Source organism: Coptis chinensis, chromosome 6 (assembly GCF_015680905.1).
Source record: "Coptis chinensis isolate HL-2020 chromosome 6, ASM1568090v1, whole genome shotgun sequence".
Taxonomy (NCBI): domain Eukaryota; kingdom Viridiplantae; phylum Streptophyta; class Magnoliopsida; order Ranunculales; family Ranunculaceae; genus Coptis; species Coptis chinensis.
The window spans coordinates 23754349-23782331 of NC_141461.1; the positions used below are offsets into that span (position 1 = coordinate 23754349).

Below are 27983 nucleotides of genomic sequence, written 5' to 3' on the forward strand. Positions count from 1 at the left end.
TAGATGTATCATGTTCTAGTACATATTCACGGAAGTGGGACTAGAGCAGTTAAGGTAAGTTTTGAAGGTTGGGTCAAAGTCGGGCTGAGTGCCTAAGGGTGATTCTGTATTAAGTTTGGGCATCCAACTCAAAAACAATTGGTAATGAGTTATGAGTGAAGGGGGGACCCACTCATTACGATTTATTTGTTATTACGCTAGGCTTTAGAGTTTAGACTATCCGTATGGGATTGTAAATCTCAACATTCTGACACCCTTCAGTGGTGGACACGGCGTAGTTAACGTATTCATATTTAATGTATTCTTATGATATCTGTGCAGAAATGAATCCATCAGATCTTCCCGCCAAACCATCAGCTTCAACACCTTTACCAAGAGACTCCCGCGGTTCACTTGAAGTGTTCAATCCTTCCACCTACAGGTCCACCACTCCAGCATATCGTCCACCACCACCCACATGGCAATCTTTTAGGCGTGAAACACCTGGTGATGTTCAAGAACCAACTGCTGATGAACCACTGCCACCCTCCAATAACAAGTTCATTCCCAAGTCGTCGAGTAGTGGTAGTATAACATCAGCAAGTGATCATCAGGCTCAACACATCATGGATGGCCCTCAAAGAGCCAAACCCACCAGCACCACTCACCAACAAGACGACAACTGTCTCCTCGTCCTCCCCAGTCTTGATGATAAATAAAAAAGAAGCAATTGCAAAACCAACTGATGATGATAATAATGATGATCCTGAGCATGAGATTGGTCATGCTGCACAAAGAGCAGCTGAGTGGGGTTTAGTACTTAAGACTAATTAAGAGACGGGGAAGCCCCAGGGAGTTGGTGTAAGGACATCTGGTGGTGATCATGATGGGATAAATAAACCTGAGTCGTCTAGGAGGAATTCCAACAACTCAGTTCGTAGCTCTGAGGACTCTGGTCAGGGAGGTGGTGCAGGGAGAGACAGAGCATTTCCAAGAGTATCAGAGGAATTGAAGGACGCATTGTCCACTTTCCAACAAACTTTCGTAGTGTCTGATGCCACTAAACCTGATTATCCCATATTGTATGCTAGTGCTGGCTTCTTTAAGATGACTGGTTACACCTCCGAAGAGGTCATTGGCAGAAACAGGTGCGTTCTGTCTCTTTAATTTCTTTCTATGTTACATTATATATACCTACTTTTCTTTTCTTTCTAATCAATCATCTTTGATGAAGTTGCAGTATTTGTTTTGATAGTAACTACAGTAGTACTAAGTGATCAATTACATTACGTATTAAGAGTGTGTTCGTTGTTGTCGGTTGGAATGTGCAGTCATTTCCTTCAAGGTTCTGGAACGAATCCAGAAGATGTAGCCAAGATAAGGAAATGTTTAGAAATTGGGGAGAGTTATTTTGGACGATTATTGAACTACAAGAAGGACAGGACCCCCCTTCTCACAATTGCTCCCATCAAGGACGAATCGGGCTCTATTCTCAAGTTTATCGGGTAAATTTATCATCACTCTATCCGTTGTGAATAAAATTAAATTTTGAGGAATTAACTAATCAGACCCTGGGATATATGCTAAAATTCAGTAAAATGTGTGATCTGAATTAATAGACTGTCATATTTCAAAACACAAAGTTTTGTGTCACTCACATCATCATTAAGTGCTAGATTTGTCTCATTACACTAATTCTCTTTTATATGCAGCTGAGTACAATCTATCCATGTTTGGTTGACGAAATAATACTTGTAGAATGTCGAACACGACACATTTGTTAATATGTGAATGGACCGAACCATGTTCATATGTCAACTTGTAGTTTTTATGGATGATTTTCCTTTTTATTGTTGAACTTGAATGGCTCTGTATCTTGGTTTCACAGAATGCAAGTAGAAGTCAGCAAACATGCAGAGGGGGCTAAAGATAAGATGGTGCGGCGTAATGGATTACCGGAATCTTTAATTCGATATGATGGTATTCCATGCACTCCCATATCTCCTAAATATGCCACAATTTTACTGTTTCTTCACTATGGGATATCATATTTTTATTGATATAAAACATCTTGTTGACAGGAGAAGTAACCAACGAATGAAATAAAGTAACTAGTACATACAATTGAAGTTGCAATTCATATTATCACAAAAAAAAAAGGAAAAGGATTATAGTCTGTAATTCTGTACAAGCGAAAATGCTCCATTTGAAACTCGTATACTGACATCTTACATTTTTTTATTGCATGATCAAAAGTATTTATAAGACATTGAACTTATAAGAAAACTCAATTAGTTATGGTAGTTTGCAAAGTTAGTAGTTCGTCACAAAACATAAATCTGGTCAAATATTAAATCAACTGATAATATATGAAGCAAAGATGAACTGAAGTGGCATAGCTGAAAATAACCTGATTAACAACTCAAATCATTGTTTAAAAGATTCACGGCTCTCCTATCTTCAAAGTATCAGCTTCTGTTGTGACCAGGATTTTGGTCCACTAACATTTCCATATTGCAGCTTGGCAAAAAGAGATGGCAACTAGTTGTTTCGGAACTTGTGTTGGCAGTAAAACAACCCACCGGCCCACTTTCAGAGTCAGCAAACAGACCACACTATTCATGAGGAAATCAGAGGGTGGTGGAGGCGCAACAAGACCGGAGGTCCCAGGGAGAAGAAACTCGGAGAATGTGCCTCCTCCTAGACGGAATTCTAGAAGCTCAATGCACTGAATTAGTGAGTTGCCTGAAAAGAAACCAAGAAAATCTGGGTTACGCTCTTTTATGGGGTACGGTAATTTAATTTTTGGACATAGTTTATTATGCTGGTGCTGCAAGGGAAAATTACTAGTAAACTAAATCAGATTCTAATCACTAAATTTTTCAAACTAAAGTTCATCTAATCAACAAGTGAAAAGTGTAATGACCTTTTATGAGTTGCAATCATGGGGACAAATATGGGGTATGTGTTGCTATTTTTCTAGTTGGATTTCTCTTTTTCTTTAATCAGTTTTTTTTCTTTGTACATTTTTCCCACACAAGTTATTATATATAATTTCTTCGTTGATGGTTTTAAGTAATTTTGCTTTTCTAGATTTATAGCAGAACTTTTTCTAAAATGACCTCACATGGAATCATTCCAAAATCCAAAGTTTGTTCCTGAAGAAAAAGCTAGGTGCAATAGATGTGTTCAGTGTTCAATTTACAATTTATATTGTGATTGAGAACTTCAGAAAACTGTTAAGGACGCAATTCAATGGAAGCACCAAGTTGCCCCTCTAAAATCCATGGCTTTTGTGGATATTCGTGTCTCGAAAAACTACTAAATCTAATATTTTGGCCTCAGTTCCATAACAATCTTGATCTTTTAAATGGAGAGCTAGGGGTTCACCTTTAGGTGTAAGCTTAGTTACCTCGAAGCTTCATCGAGTTCAATTGAGTAAATTTTGAAATTATATTAAACAAAGAGGATTATTTTCTAAGATACAGATTTTGGTAGTAGGTGATGGTTCTGCACGAATGCAGGATGCTAGCACCCAGGTCTCATAGCATCTGAGTGGTCCTGAGGTCAAGAGTGTTAGGATGGTGTATCCCGTTGACTTTTGCTTTGGTGGAATCACATCCAACCATGGCAATGTGCACAAGGAAGAAAGGACGATTCACAGTGATAATAGTGGGTATATGACAGTAAAAGTGACATGTTTTGTCATATGGTTTGGAGTTGAGTCTCACCATTCTACTGTTCAGCGAAACAGTGTCGTGTCAACTATATGTCATAAGAAATGACGTACCCATACCCAGATCCACTTGATTTTCTCCTATTTTCTAAGGGACCTATATAAAGGAACTCGGGGTTTAGTTTGAGACAACTTTGAGAGATTCATTTTCAAGGGAATTGTGGGAGCTCTATTGAGTTAGGGAGCTAGGGTTTGAGTGAGGTTGCTTGAGTGGAAGCTCGGCTCGTGTGTGGATGTAGTTAGCATTTACCGAGCCACCTTAAATCTTTATGTCTCTTTGCATTTACTTTCATATTTATTGCTTGCTATTGATTGCTTAATGATAAATTAGTCATCTTTGCTTTATTGTGTTTGTTGTGATAACAAGATTCTTGGGTGGGTGACTTCTTTGGTGTAATATCCAAGTTGAAGTCATTTGGGATATAGAGTAATTAGGTTGAGGTGATACTTTCTAATGAATTCTCCCAACAAAGAGTTCGAGCATTTTTCTAGTATCTCCCCACTTTCTTTTATGATTTTGGTTTTCTTCTATTTTCCCTACCTTGTGTTGGTTATGAAGTAAAGTTACTTGACTGGCACGCATATAAGCTGAACTCTTATTAACTGGAGAAGTTCAACATAAGGATGACAATAATTGGATATATTCACTCAGATTGTTATATCCTCATAGTGGTGTCTAATAAAAAAAATGAAAGCTATAGTGTCCTTCATTAATAAAGAGTATGTTGTTTGTTATGCCAGTCTTAAAGGAAAAAATGGACACACTGACGTGGAAGACTGAGACGTCGAAATTGGCATGGGAGACGGTGAAAGTGATGAGGATGATGAGAGACTAGACAGTGTAGATGACAAAGTAAGGCAAAAGGAAATGAGAAGGGGTATTGATCTAGCTACAACTCTTGAACGTATAGAGAAGAATTTTGTCATTACTGATCCAAGGTTGCTTGATAACCCTATTGTAAGTAATACACATTTTATTAGATTTCCTGATTAACTAATACTTTAACATGTAAAATCTAAATGCATTGGTATAGAAGATGTTTCTTTGTTATTCTAGTATACTGAGTATTGGACATTATAGATATTTGCATCGGACAACTTTTTGGAGCTGACAGAGTACAGTCGTGAAGAAATCTTAGGAAGAAACTGCAGGTGTAAATATGCATGTGGCACAAAGAAGAGCCTTTTTCTACTTGTTTTGTTTCTATAGGCTGCTCAAATTATCTTATTTGATCTCATGTAGCTTTCTCGAAGGCCCTGAGACTAATCCAGAGACTGTAAGAAAAATAAGACAAGCTATTGATAACCAAACTGATGTCACAGTGCAACTCATCAACTACACAAAAAGTGGTATGCCTATTTTGAATTTTCTACTCGCTACTCAGCGGTCATCCACCAGGCACAAAAGATGAGTTTGTATTGTCTAAATTGACATCAACTGGATGATGTTTGCTCTGGCATTATTAAGATCAGGATGCTTACCTACCTTGCTTCAGTTTCTCTTTTTACTTCTATAATTGATAAAGTGGATAATTGAATTCTTAACAGGGAATAAGTTCTGGAATCCATAGTACAAAATATCAGGATATGGGTATTTATCGATATTCAATTTCTAGATATGTATTGTGGATATATTCTCCTATTTGAGGATATTTGATATTGTTTCACATGCAAATATCGTAGATATATCCAAAATATTGATAAATATCGTGGATATTGTAGATATTTCTTGTTATATCATGATACATTATTTATATTTATTTGAAATATAATGGTAAATATTAAATAAAATTGTTATATACACAAAATATCGTCAAATATCTCAAAATATCTCAAAATATCGTAAAATATCACAAATATCGCTGATATTTGTAGTCGTATATATCTCTAAACATATTGTGATATTTATATATCTTTTTTTGAAATCTGGATAGATATCCCCAAATATCGTGATATATCGGGATATTTTGTACTATGCTGGAATCTATTCCATTTGCAGCCCATGCGTGACCAGAAGGTAACAACCTTTTAAAATGTTATTTTAAACCATGGCCCAAAATATCGCCGAGATATCCGATATCTTGCCGATATATCTCGGTAAATTGGTACACCAATATCGATATTTTCGACATATATCTACCGAATATTGAACCCCTTTTTTTCCGAGATGTATTAGAATTTCAGATATGAAACTTTATATCGTCGATATAATCGATATTTCTGATATAATTGATATATATCGGTTGATTTTTTGACCATTTTTAAATATAAATCCGATATTTCCAATATATTTCTGATATTTCTAATATTATATGTCTGATATACCCGATATTTCTGATATTTTAAATAGTTTGGACTGGTCACCAAAAAAACCGATATATCTGATAATCTCGGTTTTTGGGTACACCGATATATTAACCGATATCGAAATTTTGGGCCTTGCCTTAAACTGTGGAGTCCATGATACATCTTTCTAATTTTTACCTTTTTACCACAATGAAACCCACAAATATATCTTATCATATTAATTCATGTTTTCCTTAAATAGGGAGAAGTACAGTATTTTATTGGAGTACAACTTGATGGTAGTGAACATGTCGAGCCACTTTACAACTGTATTCCAGATGCTACAGCAAAAGAAAGTGCAAAACTGGTCTCTACTTTCTACCAACTTGTCAAGTATCTTCACTACCATACTTTTGATATTTCTTATGAGTGCCAATGTTCATTTCCATAAACTAATTTGTTTCCTCTAGAAATCTTAAAATCATCGTTATCTCCATATCAGATATGTTTAAATAAAATGCCGAAAGTTTATTGTTGAATTGTCCATGCATAGGTAAAAGAAACTGCTGTAAATGTTGATGAAGCAGTCAGAGAACTTCCAGATGCAACATTAGCATACAAATAAGTAATTGTACAAACTTATGAATGTAGTGTAACTTTCATGGGTACCTTGTAGAAGCCAGAGGACTTATGGATCAATCATTCGAAGACAGTATTTCCGAAGCCTCACAGGAGGGACAGCCAATCATGGAGAGCTATTCGAAAGGTATACAACTCTTCAGCACATATGTACATATTTAACCGAAAACTTCTCTCATGGGTTCATCCGGCCATATTGCAAAAATGTGAATCATATAAATGTCTTTAAGAAAAGTCTGGTTCTGTAATAAACCTGATACTGCATTCATAATTTCATACCAGGTTTCTGTATCGTCCTGTCTATAAGAATTATTTTCTTTATATAGAAGATGGACATCCAACTTAAAACCAATTGGGGATAAGTGGAAGAAAGTACACAACTCTTACCATGTTGTAAGGTTCAAGTCATTATTTCGTTAATTTGTCATCATAATGTAATACTTAACGAAATTATTGAATGAGCTTGTTTCTGATAGTTCATTCTGATGTACTAGCAAATTTCAAATGATCTTTTGTATTGCAGTGTTCATTTGGTGGAATTGTGTGGAACTGGAGAATACTTTGCAATGAAAGCTATGGATAAGGGTGTTATGCTCAACCGTAACAAGGTATGAACTGGAAGTCTTAAAACTTTTTTTGCCCATTCTGTAAACAGAAAATTAGTCTAGAAGAGTTAGTTATAAATATTTAGTAGTTCTAAGACTCCTCTTAAATTTGTTTAGAATTTAATATCCCAATTTGACCAGAATATGAAACTAATCACCTATTATCCAACTTTACCAGAAATAGACGAAAATATCCTCATTTGGAAACAAACATAACCGACTATCTACCCAGTAACATAGTGGGATACAAAACAAAAAATTGAATTTCATACAAAAAATTCACTTATAACTACCTGCCTTCACATTTAAAAATGCATATAATGAAAAGAGGACATCTAGGCGATTCTAGGGTGCCTCAGAGTGTATGAGTGCGCATGAATGAGAGCCCTTGGATAGTACTTCTTTGCTGCAATACACTGTGCCTATATGAGTGGCCCAGATGCTATACGCTGAGTACACCCTGTGCACACTAGCTTTTCGGTAATGAAAAAACTAAAAATATTATGCCTCCAATATTTTGTGGAGGCATTTGACACTAGTCGTTAAGTCTAAACTCCAAACCACTAGACACTAAACCCAAAATCATTATAAACTAGACCCTAAGCCTAAACCCTAAACCTTAAGACACTAAACCCTAACCCCTATAAACTAGACCCTAAGCCTAAAGCCTAAACCGTAAGACACTAAATCCTAATCCCTATATCCTAAATTTATAAACATTAAACCCTAAACCAACCCGTTTCATTTAATAGTAGTTAATCAAACCCACAAAATAAATAATCAAATGTAATTTGTATCTGCATTTTAAAATGCGTGGTGTGTATGCATTTTAAAATGTATAAGTTAATAACGTGGTGCATCTGCATTTTAAAATATATAAGTTTATATCTGCATTTTAAAATGTATAAGTTTATAACGTCCACATTCGGATGAAAACAGGTAGTGTCAAATTTAACTTTTGGAGCAATACACGTATTTTTTGTTAAATTCTATTCAAAACCAAAATCTACTATTTTTGTTCTAGTAGTTATCTTATCTAAAAATAGTTATCTTATTCAATCTTATTCTGGTAGTTATCTTATCAACAAGTAGTTATCTTGGAAGGGTGAAAAAGAGAATAATTTATATTAAAAAATACCAGGTGCCACCTGGTCTCGAGTCAAAAGCTTAGATTCTAAAGATTTTCTATAAAAAAACACTTATGGCGGATAAAAACAATGTAGGGGCATTAAAACCCAAAAAAATTATGGATAGAGCTTTTGAGTTGTTTTTTTTTTAAATGAGACTCTCTAGCCCAATTTCTTGATTCTGTAAACAGGAAACTGCTCATAACTACAATAACATGTGAGGACAGTTGTTGCAGTAATGCCTTGACACTAGTCAGCGTGCCTTTTCATGCATTTGGGTAGTCATTTAACTCTTCTCAACCAAATGATACTGGTAATAATGACGTAATCATTGGGACCCTATCAAGAGTTTCCTTTCATAAAAGACTAAAATTTGGCGATGGATGATGATTGTCAACTTGAACGAAAACTAGATTGCAAATTGAAGCAGGGATTGTTTTATGTGGCAACCACGGAATTCTTGTTTTTGATGTGGCAGATGAAAACAGGCAATCGAATGAGAGAAAGTTGGCCTTGTCTCTTAGGACCTTGCACACTCTCTTTTCTTTAGTGTGTTTTTTTGTCTAGAAAGACCAATATTATCTTTTGATTCTACTCCAATTTTAACAACATGTCAATTAACTGTTTTTAAAACTTTTTATTTCTCCTTTTTATCCTTTCATTTGTAAGCGCCAATTTCTTCCACAAATAAATAATCTGAAAATCTAATGTGGGGTGTGTGTGTCAATCGAGGCCACTCATCGGGCAAAGTTCAAATAATACAATTGTCTCAATTTGAATTACATCAAACAAAGCTTAAACATGATATTCAAAATTATCGAGATGATTTAAATTGTTAAAGATGGCCTCTTTGAAATAATCAACATACATTTTTTCCGTTTTGAAGGATGTTTTCCATATTGTTTTGGTCTCTCTACACATCTCACTTTTAATTGGAAATTTGTAGATTTTGGATGAATTTTAGTTATTTTGATTAACCCACTACTCTTTTTTTTAACCCATTTAGTTAAGTAGTTTTTTTGTTGGTAGTTGGGTCAAAATTGTATGGGGAGGAAAAACAAAAAAAAAGTTTGCTATTTCCTCTGACAATATGGTTTGAAAGAACCGCTTGTGGTTTGGAAGCCCTGTGCTTGGTTTACTTGAGGATGATGCGTGTCATTGTGACCACGACCACTATGGTGGATTTGTTGTTAACTTAGGATATGGGAAGCTGTGTGTGGGTTACTGTACACGATTTCCTTCTGTTGGACCAAATCAGCCAATGAAATTGGTGCTCCATTATGCAACTTTTACACCTACTATAACAATCAGACCCCAGGACGACGCAGTTGGATCATCAATCACACCTCAAGTTCACTCCAAGGGCTATAAGATTGTTCAGGGGTTCCACTATTTTGATGCCATGACAATGTAAGACAAGTCTATCTTTTGTCACCATATTATTATGTGTGGTTTTACTTGTCTGGACTTGTTGATATGCACTACTGTGTGCTGCGTTGCATGTATTCCTTGCTTTGGACGTGTTTTATAATCTAAACTATATTTTTTTCCCTTTGAATTCTCGGAGGAAAATGCTTAGTAGTAGGGTAGAGGACTAGAGGTTATAGTAGAGATTTGATAATATACATGTTTGAGTTGTGGAATGGTATTTCTGACATCAAACAGATACAGGATAGGAGTTGTCAGAACATGGAATACATGTGTCGCCATGTATAGGATTGGCATTGTTGATAACATATATTTCAATTTGAAGACATAAAAATATAAAAGTCTCGCCATGTTTAAATCTTCAAGCATAGGATAACATAACACGGCGGACTGAAGTGGTGTTCTGCCCCTGCCTAAAGCTACTCATAAAATCCATGGTTTGTGTGCATGTTCTTCTTTTTATTTGCTTTTTCACAACACTCCATCATACTAGAGACCTCACGTATTTGCATAAACTCTCTTAGTTTAGAATGTTGCCTTATTTTTCAAAATAATGATGAGAAAATGAGGAGTGATAGAATTGTTTAAGGTATGATAAATCAGAACAAATCTGAATGGAAGCACTTAAGTGAATTCACTCACAAGTCACAATTGTTATAGGTATTTAGAATTCAAATGCACTACGGAAGTGTTTCCAGGGATTTGGTTGTGTCTAGATGTGTGGTCCTCTACCAAAGACCAGAGTTCATATTCATTCAAAATGTTCTGTAACTGAATTGCACGTTGTTTTTCTAGAGCAATTTAAATGAGATGGTCATATGGAACCGGAAATGATATGAAAATAGATACCGTCATACCGAGCCCACAAAAGAATTAATCATGGGCTTTTTTCAGTTTGGGGCCAGAAGCACTTTCATTCTAATCTCTTTAATTTAACCTGAAATCAGCCACTCAGCCCCACAGAAACTGGTCCAAACAAGGGCCGTTGCGCCCATAAGGGTTGTGTCCCCATTTGCAGGATAGAGAATTTACCAACTTAATTACAATTGTGAGCAGCTTCAACCCTGATCAGCTTATCGAAAAAACAAAATAACAGCTTTGATCATAACATAAAAAGCATCAGTGCCACAGATGAACTCTGGTCTTTGCTTTTAAAGCTTGGATTGGAGTGTATACTGTATACTTGTGTATGACATAAACTTATCCACTCTGGTGTAGGAATCCTCAATGATGGCATATGGGCACAATGTCTGAAAGAGATACACGTCTAAATTTTGTAAGCAAATTTCTTTTGTAACAGCTAAAAACATCAACCAGCAAATTTTGTGGCAAAAACGCACTCAGTTGTACTTTGGCAAAATAAAAAACCAAAATTCTATAGCAACCGAATTTTTTGAACTGAATTTGTGAACACACTGACGTGGCACTCATTAGGCAGGGGGTGTGTGTGTATTGGTCAAAGAAGTACTGAAAATCAAAATCTCTCTGTTTGCCACGTCAGTGTGTTCACAAATTCAGTTCAAAAGTGTGAGTTGCTGTAGAAACACTCAATAAAAAATACACGAAGATAAAATATCTGAAATAATTGTCCATTTCGAGCCATTATCTAAAACTCTAAGTATATTCTAGCTCTTCTAGTATTGAATATACTTGTAATGAGACAAAATGTCCTTGTAACTGAATTTTAAACTAAACAACTAGCATAGAAACTTTCAGTTGTGCACTACTGCTAGCCATAATAAAAAATTTAAGAAGCAAAAGATTTTTTTTTTCGTCTTTCTGGTTACAAGTGGAGAAATACAACATGAGAGTGACACATGGCTTGAAAATCTCTTCACATTGGTGGATCACATGCATTGGTGTATAATCTCTGCATTGGCTGAAAAAAACTTCAACCCCACCGCCCCATCTTTTCTTTCTCTTCATTCTCACTTTCTCCCTCTGTCCACCACTTCTCTTTCTCTATATTCTAGCTAAAGAATCATACTTGAAGAGTACTCAACACTTGTTTCTTCTTTCTTCTTCAAGTTTTGAGTTGAAACAAGTGTAAACTTTGAGTAAAAATGGCTTTGGCAGTGTTTTATAGTTCACTAAACCCATCGACTTCTTTCTTCTCAAGAACCCATCTTTCATTTCCAATGCCCAAAGACTTTAGTGAAGAGTTCTTGCCTTCTTTTCACTTTAGAAGTAATAAATCCTTTGATCAGAATAAGAGAAAACGTATAAGGGCTAGTGTAGCAGAAGCTCCAGCAGTGGCTACTGCAACTCGAAGTAGTCCGAGTTCGAGGGGCGGTGAGGATAAGAAGAAGCTTAGAGTACTTGTAGCTGGAGGTGGAATAGGCGGGCTAGTTTTCGCTTTAGCAGCGAAGAATAAAGGATTTGATGTATTGGTGTTTGAAAAAGATTTGAGTGCCATAAGAGGAGAGGGTCAATATAGAGGTCCAATTCAGATACAAAGCAACGCGTTGGCTGCGTTGGAGGCGATTGATATGGAGGTTGCTGAGGAAGTTATGACGAATGGTTGTATTACTGGGGATAGGATTAATGGACTTTGTGATGGGATTTCTGGAACATGGTAAGTTGTTTAAATTTCAATTGAATTAGATTGTTTTGTCGTTTTTATTTCTATTTGAATTTGTTCATTATGTGTTATTAATTGTTGTAACAACCATAAAATGTTTGTGGAACTTTAGTATGGAAGGCTTGTCATTGGCATATAAGTATTTGTAGCTTACTTAATCGACTTAACTGCAATCTGCACAAATTAGCATTAGATTGTTAGATATTGTACAAGTCTTTTTTTTTTCTAAGTAAGCAAATATTGTATTGATGAGAGTGAAAAAAAAAGAGAGAACAAGGTACATGTGTATCCTATAGTCCACTGGAACAGTAGCACTACTAGGATTTTTAGTCAAATCTAAAGTAAACTTGCTGTGGAACCTCCCATGTGGTAATCCATGGTGGTTTTACATAAAAAACTAGTTGTTCATTTGTCTGTAAGTCTGCTGCATATTTAGCCACCTTGTCAGTGGAGAAGTGGCATAAGTCGTCTCTAGACAATCTTTGGTCAAGTGAGAGGTCTAATGGAAGTACTGATTTTTGAAAAGAATAGTTCTGCACTTCTGTGATTATAATTTCCTCGAACTCCAAACTCGGAATATAAAGCTGTAATTGAAAACAGTTCGAATATCCTTGACACTTTGAGCTCAGGTAGATAAGGCTCGGCATGAAATTGAAGACATTTTAGTATCGCTGTATATCTAACATGAATAAGTTGTTTTGCGTTAAGACCATCTCAATAGACAGAAGTCAGAAGATTTGAATCCTTCCCGGTCTTTTGATGTTCTTGTTACTTTTTTTAAAGTCCTGAATCATATTAAAAATATTAGGAGAGACGGTAGATAAAAGATGCTATGAGAGCTGTAAGATCATGCTCCTGACCCAAAATGAAAAAAAGGTAGAAGTTCATCACAGCTTGCTGAACAGAAACCGGCAAAAATAGAAATGGACACTGGTGAAACTTACTAGCGGATGCAGGAAGTAAATGAGAACCTATTTAGTAATAACAAAATCCCTAGATCTAATCAATAGAGATAACAAGGAAGATTTCTGTAACTAACTGGTTTTCGTTACTTACATCAGACACAGTGTGGAGTACAGGAGTGATTAGTCTTTGCATATCAAGAAACCATAAAATAGGCTGTTTGTTGTGAGGTGTGTGCCCACCTCTGGGCTTATTAAGTATGTGCCTACCTCAGGTTAGACCCTCTCCAGTAGCTTGGACTTCTGGATTGAAATGGCTATACCGCTATAGCAATGTTTGGCCTGTGCTAAAAGCACCCAAACAAATGAAGAAACATATAAATGTATGCTGTGACGCAAAGCTGTTGCTCCATACACCTAACATGACTTTTTTCAAGTGAAAACACTCCAATTGTTATAGGTACCCAGGTATTGTAATCCTCAAGTATGATATTAAAACATGCAGCATCAATGCATCAATTTTTTGAAGTGTATGCCTTTGGATTTATGTTGAGGGCCGGTTTACTTCTCCCCTGAGATTGTTTCTCTTTTACATTGCCACAGTTAAGTTAGTTGTTGGATCTACATGCCAAGCTTTTTGACTTGCCGGATACATGAAGGAAAGTCTCTGGCAATCTGGCATGATTACTTAAAAACTCTGGTCAGTCGTTGATTAGAAATTAATGAATATTTGGAGAAGGACAAGGGGGACTATGATCAACTGTTGTCTAAGGAGAATGAATAATTTGAGAGATAGGATCCATTTTCTTTTCTTACCACATTTTCCAACAGACCAATTATGACGACAATGTTGCTCTTTACCAAAAATACTCCACACAAGTTGATTAATGTCATCTTTATCTGGTATCAACTCCAAGTGCTTATTTTGGTTTTCTTGGTTGAGCTAGTCTTTTCAACTATGTTACATGGACACGACATATTTCAAAAAAAATCCGTGTCGGATACGTATCCACGTGTCTGTGTCGGACACACATGGACACATATCGTATGTAATATACCTCAATTTTTTATATCTTGCCGTGTCAGACACTTCTTATCCGTGTCGGATACAGACACACGTGTCTGTGTCAATGTAACTTAGCTTTTCAATAATATTTGATCTAATATCCGAGTTGACCATCAGGTACATCAAGTTTGACACCTTCACACCTGCTGTAGATAAGGGGCTTCCTGTCACTAGGGTTATTAGCCGAATGACATTGCAACAAATTTTAGCCAAGGCAGTTGGTGAAGATTCCATCATGAATGAAAGCAATGTCGTTAATTTTGAGGATGATGGAAAAAAGGTAATGGGAATCAAGCTCAAAGTTCAAAGCCTCGATACCAACCCTTGAAATGTCAGCATTATCGCTGATAAATCGATGAACATGTGGGTGAATTACAAAGTTTACAAAGGAAAAAAATGACGCGGCCAAAGTTTCATCAGTTAAATTCCGACACGCACAATATATTCTTCGCTGCTGATCTCTTAAAAATTTGGCAGATATTGCAAACTTTTGTGCTGTTGAGCCGTTGCCAAATCTTCTCTGTAAATGAAATAACTAACTGTAGGGGGTTAGACTTTATTAGCCCGTTAGTGGTCAACTATTGGAAGAAGATATAATTACTGTTTTTTTTTTGTTTCTCATTTAATGTGCTCAGGTTACTGTAATCCTTGAGAATGGGCAGCGTTATGAGGGTGATCTCCTAGTTGGTGCAGATGGAATACGGTCAAAGGTAATATATCCTTATAGTGCAAAATCTTAAATGTCTACCAGAACAATTGGAAGTGCAAATGTTTGTTCTCAATAGTGAAGATTCAAGAACATATTGTGTTTAATGAATAGGTCAGGAAGAACTTATTCGGGCCGAAAGAGCCTTCATACTCAGGGTACACTTGTTACTCTGGTATTGCAGATTTTATCCCTCCAGATATTGAAACCGTGGGGTATGTTTCTCCTGCATTTTCGGTACCTGCAACTGCTGCTTCCTATTTTTTTTCTATGAGATCCTTAGATTTATCCCTTTCATTCCTAATATTTGTACTGTACAAATGTGGTGGTAAGTTAATCTAATACCAGCAGTAGTCTTATATTGAATGATCGCTAGCTGCAATACCGCTGTCCTGTTTCTTCCTGAATGATACCAGCAGTAGTCTCAAAATCCATCATTTCTCTATCTAATAAGTAAATATCTTTCTGAAGGTACCGGGTTTTTTTGGGTCACAAGCAGTACTTTGTTTCGTCAGATGTGGGTGCTGGAAAGATGCAGTGGTATGCGTTTCACGAAGAAGCACCTGGCGGTGTCGATGCTCCAAATGGTAGATAATCTTCATTAGCTTACTGTTTTTAATTTAGCTACAAATAAGCTCTTTTAAGGGGATACACTGGTTTGTAGACTGATTATGAAGAAATCCTTTTAAGGCATATATTCCTCTTGGGATATTCATCTTCAAATATAGTTAGTTAATGCCAGAAACCGTACAGAAGATGCCAAATAAATGGAAAGGATTAACTTCCGCAAGCGAAGAAAATAATTCTTGTCATGATAAGTGTTAGCCCATCAAAATGAGGTCAGTTGCAAACTAGATGGATCTATTTGACTTGAGAAGATAGACACGCGTTCATGTCAGTTCATCGTAGATTTCAGAAGCTAGACACATCCTCACATGATTGCTATTGACTTGGTGGGTGGTCAAAAAATAAGTTTAAAGCAAGCATATTAGTATAGTACCATGAGTAAGGATGATGCAATGCCTAATAACTCATTTCAACAGTGAAGAAGTGAGTATTCAGTTACTGTGGATTTGCATATAAAAAAATGGATTGGAATCTTCATCAATTCCTTTGTAGTTATGGGTGGATTAACTGCTCTTGTAAAGGAAAAGATAAAGAGAATTTTGCTTTGTGTAATAAATAATTGGGTGGTAGTAGATGGAGTGTCGGAGGAGTATATTTTGGAGCTGTACCATACTAAGTAAAGGTTCTACAACATTCAGGTCCAAAATAATCATTCACAAAAGAGTACGCCAAATTTCAACCTTCTCTTTATCTAGGTTCTAGTTCTCACAAATATAGTTAAGTTGGTGAGAGCCTTACCTACAAATAGTTGGTAGACGAAGTTAAAGAAGTTATGAGTCTTACTAATGATGAGTGTCAGTTTGCTTCAAAGAAAACATATTTATAGTGAAACTCCCATGCCCTGAAAAGGCATAAATTCGAAAGTGGAGTGGAGAAAATGCATAGGCATGATCTGTATGCTGGCTGAGGTGTGAGATAGATAACAGACCAAAGTCCAAACACTCAAATCTAGCAGGTCTGCCTGCCACTACCGCCTATTTGATCTTCAGTTGAATGAATCTCCACTTTCTTTAAACCAACAACACATTAGATGCAAGAATTGAGACCATTTTTCCTACTACGTTGAGGGTACTAAGAAGGAATTAATAAGTATTGTGAAACATGCCTATATAGAGGACTCAAGACATAGCGTTATATAGTTAAATGAAGTTATATGCATAACTCATGTGCTGACTCAGGAGTTCGAGTGAGGTGTGATGGAGACGATTATGATGGTGATGGTAATTCTTAGATAACAATTGATGAACTATTATTTACTTCTCAAATTTTATCTGGTATCTTTTTTCTTGAGCATTTAAAATAAACGTCAGTTTCTAATGTTCTCTCTGGGATCTGTTGGCAGGTCAGAAGGAAAGATTGCTTGAAATATTTGGGAGTTGGTGTGATAATGTGGTCGATTTGCTCCAGGCCACCAATGAGGATGCGATTCTTCGTCGTGACATATATGATCATATACCTATTTTTACATGGGGAAAGGGTCGTGTGACCTTGCTTGGAGATTCGGTCCATGCTATGCAGCCAAATATGGGGCAAGGTGGTTGCATGGCTATTGAGGTATGCTTTACTTGCTTAGTGGGCTTAGTAAATGTGCAACTTACACTACGTCTTGTATTTTCATCTAGAAAAGTGATACGCATATTATACTCATATTGTGGTTCTCCTTTATGGCTAATTCTAGTGTCTGCTTGTAGGATAGCTATCAACTTGCCATAGAGCTCGAGAAAACTTGGAGACAAAGTATTGAATTCGGAACTCCTATTGATATTGCTTCTTCTCTCCAGCGGTAATACTATATTATCCTGTCAAATGTTATGTAATAACATCCTATGCTAAAAGCCTGAAAGGTAGGTGTCATAATCAGAAACTGTTATGAGACCAATGATATTTTACCTTTGATTTTGTATCATGTTTTTGTCCCTTGATGGGCACAACAGCATATTGATGCTAATGAGGGGCTATATACTTCGTTTGAGTTCCAAGGCCTTGACCTGATTATCTCTAAATCGTCTATACAGTTTATTATCTAGATGGCTAAAATATAACGAAAAATAAAGAATAGCTGGTAGGTAAGTCAAGCTCAGCTATATGTAGCGTTTGACTTATAGCAGTGGGTTGGATGACAATGTATTTGTGTGCCGTCAAAGTCACCCTACATGAGGACAGCAAGCGTAGTGGACATCCTTTTTTAACCTTTGAATGGCTAAGAGAAAATAATTAACTGTGGTGCCTTACAAGTTTTACCTTAAAATGGTACTATTTGCAGGGCTGTACCCAACCTGAGGTTGCTTACATGGGTCACATTTTGTTTATTTTTCTATACTCCATGTTTCAGTTACGAGAAAGAAAGAAGGGTCCGTGTTGCAGTTATATACGGAATGGCAAGAATGGCAGCAGTAATGGCTTCCACTTATAAACCATACATAGGCGTGGGGCTTGGACCATTGTCGGTGCGAACTCCATATTTTTTATGAACGCAGATATGTGATATTAAAGTATATGTTCTCTGTTGATGGATCTAACCTTTTTTTCCATTCCAGTTCTTGACGAAGTTCCGAATACCACATCCAGGAAGAGTTGGTGGGAGATTCTTTATCGACATTGGTATGCCTCTAATGATGCGCTGGGTCTTAGGAGGTAACAGGTGAGACTCTTGGAGATTCTGCTATTTGGAGTTACCTCCCTTTTTAATGCATTTGATCTATTCCCTAATGATTTTCATTCTGTTATTCTTGGGACAGTTGATCCCTTAACTAATCGTTGAGATATTTGTCTCAAAAGACTTTGAACTCTAGATGCCTACTGGTCTAGCCTTTCTTCATGTCAGTAATTTTTCTAACCTAATTTAGAACCCTAGCTTTGATTGAAGATTTAAATATTTTTCCTACATTCAGCACTTGGATACTTGATGTACCGCTGGATATCCTTGTCCAACTTTCCTAATTCCACTCTAATACAATTAAGCAAGGGTATAAGTTTCACGTTTGGTGACAGCTTCATTCATCAAAATTGAAATATCTCCATCCATGTGAAGTATGGCAACATGTTGGCTTTATACTTAAAGAAAATCATGAAAATCAAATAGGGAGATTTTGCAAATATTGCAAGGCCAATTCTAGAAATGTTGGTAAATCTAAATAATCAATAGTGACAAACTAACACACACTGAGTCAGCACTATTAATTTTATAAAAACAAAAGGGGAGACATACTGGGAAGTGCTTTATACAGTAGCCTTCTGAATGTTCAAACTAAAAACATGGCCAAACTAACTAGACACTACAAAAGTGGCCTTAGTCGATATAAACCTAGATTCGTTTGGAAATTCCCATCTTCTCACAATGAGGACTTCCTTCTACTAACTCAGCGGTCATAGTTGGTGCACTAGCTCCTTGTGAAACTGCCGCATCATCTGCTGCCATGTTGTTGCTGCTACAAGACTTAGATCTAGTATTTGGTGGAGAAACATGAGACTGTTTGCACCCACATGATTTAATATATGGGAAAAGGCCAAAATAATAATACTTACTGGTTTAAGTGTTCGGGATTTGACTTAACCAATTGCCAAAAATACCTTGATAACTGAGATACGAGTAATTGTGAGGGATCGAAACGGTTACCGTTTGCAAAGACGGAAGAGATGGAGATAAATATAGTGTGGAACAAGCATTGATGAGTAGAGACCAGAGGTCCAATAGATGTGTTTGGCTCGCATTCACCAGTTTTTCGTATTATTTATTTGTGATTGTGTTTTCCACGTCTTTATATACACACTTCCCAACCACAAGTTAATTTAAGTTATGAAAATTATTTGATAGTTAGCCCTTCTTTTGTGTCTATTAACATCCTCTGCAAAAGACGTCCCCCTGTTTCTTCAAATAAATATTTTATGTCTTGACATGCTAAGTCGTAAACTCCTTGAGGGTTAAAGCTAAGCTTGCTCTCTGGCAGGTTGCAAAATGGGAAAATCCAACCTTTGTTTTTACTGATAAGCTTAATTTGAGAATGATTTATGTAAAAAGGTATATCATTATTGTGTTTAATTATTCAATCTATAATTTATATTGGGACATCTTTTTTCCTTGTCCAGTGATAAGCTTGAAGGGAGACCGCCTAGCTGCCGACTCTCAGACAAAGTATGTTGCTCAAACTGATGATAATATTACTCAACCATGAAAACTATTTCAACATAGTATAAGTTGTTGGAATTGAATAAGCGTTCAATTTGTTTGTGAAATATATGGTTGAAAATATAACCTTTTGCCATCAATCATTTAAAGGCAAGTGATCAATTACAAAAATGGTTTGAAGACGATGACGCTTTGGAGCGTGCTATTAATGGGGAGTAAGTATGATGAATCCGAGAGCGAATATAATTTATTTGATACCAGTTCTTGCTAGCTACATAGCATGTGATGTTTATATGTATTTAATTTGTAGGTGGTTTCTTTTCCCCTCAACCAACGAGTTTGGTGATGCCTTGCAACCTATTCAATTAAGTAAGCATGAGGATGAACCATGCATAATTGGGTAAGCCTGTCCTGTCATAGTGAATTTTGAAGTATGTATTTTCTATGAGTAAAGCTAGCATAACGTTTGTGTGGACTAAAAAAACTACATGTAGCGTTGTGGGGTTGGGACTTACTGTTCAATTTAGTTAAGTAGTTAACAGTGGAGATCTTTGACTATAAGACATAACGAATGAAAAAACAAATATAAATCAATTTACTGGACCTAATAAAAATGTTGTTTCGTTCACCTTTGGGGTTTTTTCAAAAATAAAAAAAGATGGCATACCACAGTCAACTAAATCTTCACATTTCTCCTGTTGCATGTAAGTGGCTTTAAGAAATTGGATGGTACTGTTGCAGGAAAGTTTTGCATGCTGACATTCCGGGGACGTCAGTAGCTATACCTTCAACAGTGGTAAGTGAGTTTTGATGGATGCCCTCTTGTTGTAGTCACCTATTTACGGAATGGCAGTGATCTCTCTCGTCTTTCTTCATTAAAGCATGATCCTCCACCCTCTATGGTTTTCTAACTATCCATTTTTGGCATCTCAGGTATCTGAGAATCATGCTCGTATTAACTGTAAGGATGGAGCCTTCTACTTAACAGATTTGCGGAGTGAGCACGGCACCTGGATCACTGAGTAAGTTAAAAGGGAGAGAGATTCTCATCTTTTATTTTTTGTCAGCAATTTGATTTTCTTTGTTCCTTTTAACCCTATGTAGTATTGAGGGGAGGCGGTACAGGATTCCTCCTAACTTTCCTGCTCGAATCCGTCCATCTGACGTCATTCATTTTGGCTCTGATAAGGTGGGGAACTCTATCTCCTTAAACATTATTTAATATCTTGTACTTGCACTCTTCTTCAGTCATTTTCGAGATTCTCGAATGTAACCAAAAAAAAGAAAAAAGGAATTAGGAAGAGAGAAGAATAAACTTGGCCATGTCCATACAACTGGTGGCTAGGATGCACACTTGGGCATACTTCTGTCGACGAATGGTGAAGTTCATCCATCGACAGTATCTATTTAGCTACTAAAGTCAAACAGTTTATTCATTTGTGTGATGGTCATGCTTCTTAGGCAGTTAAAGACGGAAAGAAAAGAAAATTTTAATTATTTCCAGTCGTCAGATGGCCTGTTTATATATTTATTTCCTTATTTCACAGTTTTGGACTTATCAACCCACACAATTAAGTCTGTTGAACCAACATATGACCTTGGAATAAAATGAGGGACCATATTTTAACTAGCCATGCTGGATATCGAATTAGTGGTTTTTGTTCTTATGTCGCATGCTTTGGATGTAAATTTCTTACTTTAACAAGATTCACGTGCTCTATAAGTGTATTCAAAAGACCAAGAAGCAAACAGAATTCCAGTAGGCTATTATACTCTTCAAAGTAACTGAAAAAAGGGTGATGCATAATATTGAAGAAAATCTTGATATTCCTAAACTCAACAGCTAGTATTGTTCACACCAGATTAGATGGATAATATGTTGGGTTAGGAACGAGATCCATCTTTACTGATCAAAGCTTAATCACTAGTCCTGTTTATGTAAGAATGCGATCACACGTAAATTAGTAAACATGTGATTCTCGTAAAAGAGGTCAACAGATCCATGTGGACCTAGACTCTGTTGGTTAAGAGCAAATGATTGTTTGTATTCAAAATGTCAGGTCTGCCTTGCTGCAGCATGCTCCAGTGTCCAGTAACCCCTGATTGAGATGATTTGTGTGTGTGGTGGTGGGGGGGGGGGGTTGGGGTTGGTTGGGGGTTTAAGTAATTTTTTTTTGTCAAAATTTCCTTGTAGGAATATGATCGTGCTTGTTATATATGTAACTCTAGCCATTGTTTGCAGGCTGCTTTTCGGGTCAAGGTGCTCAAGAATTTGCCTCAGAACACAAACAATCATGACAGTTCGCTCCTCCAGGCCGCATGACATTTTGGAACTATTCTGAAACTGTACAGATTGACACAGGAAGAGCAAAATAGAGCTCTGCTATTTTTGTGCAAATATAGGATTCTCCAAGTAAAGCATCTCGCGAGCAATGTAAGAAAACCCTCATTTGTATCTGATTATAAATACAATTTTTTCTTTCTTCCATTTGAGATGTGAGAAATGAGATGTAATTTACCACGGTAGTTCCTTTTTCGCACCAATTATTTATTGAATGGCAAACTGTGTGTATAATATAGAAAGAGGCGAAATAAAACGTATATTGAATATTATTCCATTGATGTGAAGTCTTTCTGCCCCTCTTCACTACTCCTATTGTTAATCTCTGAGATTACCTTTTCTTTTTTCTTGATTTAACTTGGAATTCGTTGTACATATGTGGATAGAATGTATTTCTTTTCACTTCCACTTGTAGATGTCTATTTGTCAGTAGTAGAAATCAATCCAATTTCCACGTAACAGATGAAGATGTTCTCAAAAGTCCATAAAACAACCAAAAATGCACTGATTAAGGACATCAAACCGAAAATGTTGAAAGGACTATCAGCAGTCATGTCATCAATAGTAATAGATTTGGTATCTGGGAGACTAGATACCCAAAATCCCAAATAGCTATACAACATGCTTGAGCCACACCACTTCAGCAATCATGGCTCGTCCCAACATGGATAAGCCACACCACTGTTTTTTTAAATTTACAATCGAAGTGAAATTACTATTTTTCTCTATGTGCGAACATTCTTCTCAAAACAGGATTGTATACCTTCATTTAATTACGATAAGCGATAAGGTACATTTTGATTTCAGAGAGGAACTGCAAAGGACAAATCGGGGGAAAAAGTAACTCGAGAGGAGACATATTTTTTTAATCACTCACAAGGACCAGGTAGATGAAAAGTCAAATATATTCTTGAAGCGAAATTAAGAACGTCTCGGGTAGATGAAATATCAAGTATACCCCTGGTACGAAATAATAAACTGCCTGGCCCAACCGAAACGACCTGGTGTATATAGTATGAACAATGATTGTTCATACCTATTTGGAATATGAACAATCACTATTTATACATTAACATGAGCTATGAACACTCATTGTTCATATAACAATCATTGTTGATTGTTCATACCTATTTAAGGTATGAACAATCACTGTTCATACCTTAACATAATGTATGATCAGTAAAAATACCTATTGGAGTATGAACAATCATTATTTATACCTCAACATGAGCTATGAACAATTATTGTTCATATGAACATTGATTGTTCATATCTCAACATAATGTATGATCAATAAGAACATTTATTAGAGTATGAATAATCGTTGTTCATACCTATTTGGGGTATGAACAATCATTGTTCATACATCAACATGTTTATATGAACAATTATTGTTCATACCTATTTGTGGTAATTGTTCATACCTCAACATAATGTATAGTCAATAAAAACACTTATTGGAATATGAACAATCATTGTTCATACCTATTTAAGGTATGAACAATCAATGTTCATACCTCGACATAATATATGATAAATAAGAACACTTATTGGAGTATGAACAATCATTGTTCATACCTATTTAGGGTATGAACAATCAATGTTCATACCTAAACATAATGTATGATAAATAAGAACACTTATTGAGTATGATCAATAATTGTTCATATATGAAGAATAATTATTGTTCATACTTATTTGGGGTATGAACAATCAATGTTCATACCTCAATATAATGTATGATCAATAAAAACACTTATTGGAGTATGAACAATTATTGTTTATACTTCAACATGAGCTATGAACAATCATTGTTCATACATCAATATATTATATAAGGTACGTTCACCTATTTGGGTATGAACAATCATTGTTCATATATCAGCATAAAGTATGAACACTCATTGTTCATAGCAAAACGACAGAAATGGTAAAATTGGAAAATATTTATTTCAAATCCGGGTCATTTGTCCTTGAGGGTTATTTTCACTCGAAAATTGGTTTTCTGGGTTATTTTCACCCGAAATTTGTCCTTGTGAGTGATTATAAAAAAACCATGTCCTCTAGAGTTGTCTTGAATCGAAATTAGGCCTTGGGACCAATTTCTTGTTTTGATTTCGATGTCGTTTCGGTTTTCTCAAAAATATGAAATATTAGTAGTTATTTGTTTAGATTATTAGAGAGAAAAATGGGATACAAAATACGTATATAAACCCAGTGGTAATATCACACTAAAACATGCATGTGTGGATGTCACAGGGGTATCTCCCTTTGTTGGTTTTGGTAATGGAGTTTTTGGAGTAGGGCAAGCAGCTAGTAATGCAGTAGCAGCGAAGGTGGATAAACATGAACGAGCGTGCATGACTAACCAAAACTGCTTCATCCTGTTTGCGTTTGACGCATTTGGGTTTTTGGCACTGATCATAAGCACCCAAAACTGTAATATAAAACCCTGTAGAGACATAATATTTTGGTTAATTATGTATGTAATAATCATGAATTAATTATATTTTTGTGCTTCTACAGGTTTTTGCAATGAACGTAAAAATGAGGATAAAACCAGTATTTAAGTACGGAATAGTGTGTCTACATGAAACATTCCGATTTAACCCATGCGAAGCTCCATGAAGCCTGACCAAAGCCCATGACTCAAACATGACATTTCCAGGTTAGAATAGGGTTAACGTGCCAAAAAACATCAAACTTCTGACAAACATATCTTCTGAACCTGGATTTTAACTCCAGCAAGTGAACCATCAGAACGATCAGTACGACAAGCTCTATCTAATGCCAGATTTTGCAGAAAATCAACTTTTGAACCTGCCACTGAACAGAGCACGTAGGCCCACTATGCAGACCCACAAACTTGGTTGCTCATGACCAATTAAGCTCACACGTCAAACCATCATCATGTGTTCTCAAAGTCAAGTTGCATTAACACTATGAGAGACTTTTGTGTGCACAAAGTCTTGATTAGTTAGATGGTAAAAGTTGTCCTTAAAGTGCCAAAAGTCTTGATTGAGAAAATAAAAATCAAAAGGGAGCATTAAATGGTATGGTTGATATTCACATGGGGGTGGAAAGAAGAAAAATCTCTCTTATGCTTAAGAGGGTGGGAGAGTCTTCATAGACAAGACACACCTCATTAATTATGAAGTGTTTTACTTACTCCATTGTTAGAACTTAGTTTTTTCCATTTTTTTGTTTTCAAGAAAAATTCCATTTTCCTTTTCTTAACTTTATAGTTCTTGTAATCTTAAGTCTTTGAATTAAATCCTTGCATATTCTAATCACTACAAGAAAATCGATTTTTCCCCACGGATTCCCGGTATTTTTAGCCACGGTCATAAACCCTTGCATAGTTTCCTACGGATTTTGACCGTAGCAAATACATTTTTTCTCGTTTCGTGCCTTTGATACCTTTAGCCACGGTTTATCTCTTTAATTGGGCCGTGGGTAGAGCTACGGCCAAAACCGTCGGGTACAAATTTTTTTAACACGACACCTGTTCTACGCGTTTCGACCGTGGGCTTATAGCTGAAAAGTTTGGGCGGGCTGACCACTTTCTTCCCTCCCAACAGTTAAAACACTTCTAAAAAAAAGAAAAGAACATAAAAGATCGGACTGTTCCTTCTTCTCTCATCTCCCACCGCCAACAGTTAAAACACTTCATCCCCCACCACCGCCAACAGTTAAAACACTTCATCCCCCACCGCCACTCAACCCCATTTTTCTTTTCTGTTCCTTCTTCTCTCATCTCAAGAAGGTATTTCAAGCACCGATTTTTTTTTCAAGCACCGATTTTTTTTTGCCAACTGGGAGAACTAATTTTTCAATTTAAATTTTCTTAGGATTTACTAAGTGGGAAAGGGATTACAAGCTTCGTTTCTCTTCTCCGAACGCGATTCCTCCATTACAAATTGAAGGTGACTTATTATGCTATTAAACATTGATTTTTTATTTGATTTTTTTTTTTTTTCGTTTTTAATCTAATATTAGATGTTGTTGTTATCAAAGTAGTATCAATAATAAGAATTTTGTTAGCCATTAGAAGAAGTGGACGCTTCAATTTTTCACCTCTCAGTTGTTGGTACCTTTTTTTTATCTCCTTTGATCGGATAGTCTGTGCCTTTTTGTAATTTCAGTGTTTAGGAAAATGACGTATGTCAGGCAATGTAAATGGTTATCTAAACCTTTCTCTTCAGGACATAGTATGAAAGAGTGGTTTGCGTTGAATAGATAACTTCAAGAAGCTGGGGAATAAACTGCATAGCTGTATAATAATTAAATTGAAGTAGAATATCTCAGAGAAGTTTGTAGATTAACAAAATGAAGTGGTCACGTTTGAAAATTTGATGTTAGATGAAGAATGAGTTGCATCCTCCTCAACCTCAAGTAGCGTGTTGAGGAACAATCAAACATTTATATAATACATAACTATCAAGATTTGATGGCACATATATTAAAACAGTAAAAGAGAAGTGATGCAAATTGACACGAGTAGAAAGCAATAAAGCAATGGAGGGAAGAGAAACCCCACCAGCCTCTCTCTTTGTAGTGCAGTCAAAATTCGCATGGGTACTGTTTTTACTTTGTATTGAAATCATGACTTGTTTTGGATTGTGTTTCTTTTCTTTTTTTATTATTCTCTGTGCCGTTACGTATGCTATTTCTGAAATGTTAAACTACTGGTAATTCGACCTGCTACTTGAAAGGGATGTTTTTAATCAAGACCTAATCTATCTCTCGACCAAACACCTCAGATTGTTTGATTGTCCTCAAAGTGCAACCTTTATTCAAGGTAAAGAATTTCTATTTATGTTTTGTATTTATGTAATACCAAATTCCCTGCATAGAACTGCTTGTAGTGCTTGTTGTTGGAACATTAGAGCTACCAACCATCCCCCGTATAGAACTGCTCGTGTCAATTTAAAAATGGTTCTTTGTAATTTCAGGGACAAGTCTCGATACATTCACTTATGATATAATGTTACGATTGTCTATAAATTTGTGAGATAGCCTATGGATTTTAGAAGGTCGAATTGGAGATATTGGTGATTAGTCATTACTAGTCACTTTACTTGCTTTTAAAGTTTGATTAGTTTTACTAGTCCGGGCCGGTTGTTATGAATATTTGATTTGTTTGACTAGTCTAGAGTCCGGCATGTGCTATGAGTTAATCTTTAGTTGATTAGTTTTACTGGTCTGGACATGTCCATGAAATAATCTCCAGTTGATTAGTTTCACTTGTGGAAGTTTGAAATTTGTAGCTAGAATAGCGCTCATGAAATCAGACGTCATTTGCACATTCATTAGATTCATTTTATGACGATTCTTTCTAGGCATTTTGGTATTGTAGATATGAACAAGATTGGATTAATGTGGTATATATGCATGGTGATATATTATTATGTCTAACATTTTTGAATGTTGTGTGTATCTTTTATTTATTCCTAGATACACCATGGAGGGTTCTATTCCAATCGATAGAAGTTGGATTGAATTAGATCACCATGACGAACGCTTTCTAAAGGGTGTTGATGAGTTTCTAGAGTTTGCAAAAAAATACCATCATAATAAGGTACTGATACCGTGCCCGTGTCGCATATGTAGAAATGGGGGGAAGGCATTGACACACGAAACCGTGAAATTTCATGTTTATAAATGGAGGTTTGATCCAACATATTTACATTGGATTTTTCATGGTGAAAAAAGACAAGATGCACATGTAGAGTCCAATATGAATTCTAATGTGTTCGAGAATATGAATGATGCATTTGCCACTGTGGTAGAAGAATTTGGTGGTGAAGACTTGGATACATTTCTTGGGGTTT

The 27983-nt window shown here is 36.0% G+C and overlaps 1 protein-coding gene, 1 long non-coding RNA gene and 1 pseudogene across 4 annotated transcripts; all 3 read left to right on the forward strand.

Annotated features, from left to right (window-relative positions):
- The first annotated feature begins 6 nt into the window (after window positions 1–6).
- Window positions 7–9923, forward strand: LOC147492213 (phototropin-1-like; annotated as a pseudogene). Its single transcript, XR_015197493.1, has 14 exons — window positions 7–1127; window positions 1311–1484; window positions 1868–1959; window positions 2500–2767; window positions 4457–4673; window positions 4797–4867; window positions 4959–5065; window positions 5650–5732; window positions 6264–6394; window positions 6678–6767; window positions 6967–7038; window positions 7164–7248; window positions 8564–8921; window positions 9442–9923. The product of XR_015197493.1 is annotated as a phototropin-1-like (transcript).
- A 1746-nt stretch (window positions 9924–11669) lies between these two features.
- On the forward strand, window positions 11670–22421 carry ABA1 (zeaxanthin epoxidase (ZEP) (ABA1)). Its single transcript, XM_086566855.1, has 16 exons — window positions 11670–12375; window positions 14467–14629; window positions 14985–15059; window positions 15170–15270; window positions 15527–15642; window positions 17025–17236; window positions 17374–17465; window positions 18015–18129; window positions 18220–18323; window positions 19769–19814; window positions 19959–20023; window positions 20119–20208; window positions 20550–20604; window positions 20742–20830; window positions 20913–20997; window positions 22051–22421. Exons 1-16 carry the CDS (start codon window positions 11864–11866, stop codon window positions 22129–22131), a joined length of 2001 nt encoding a protein of 666 aa, XP_086422981.1. The 5' UTR covers window positions 11670–11863; the 3' UTR covers window positions 22132–22421.
- A 2880-nt stretch (window positions 22422–25301) lies between these two features.
- LOC147492215 (uncharacterized) lies at window positions 25302–27952 on the forward strand. Of its 2 annotated transcripts, none has more exons than XR_015199970.1 (3): window positions 25302–25915; window positions 26001–26075; window positions 27607–27952. It is a non-coding gene; the product is annotated as an uncharacterized LOC147492215 (long non-coding RNA). The 2 variants fall into 2 exon arrangements; XR_015199971.1 differs by lacking the exon at window positions 27607–27952 and adding an exon at window positions 26865–27069.
- The last annotated feature ends 31 nt before the right edge of the window (window positions 27953–27983 follow it).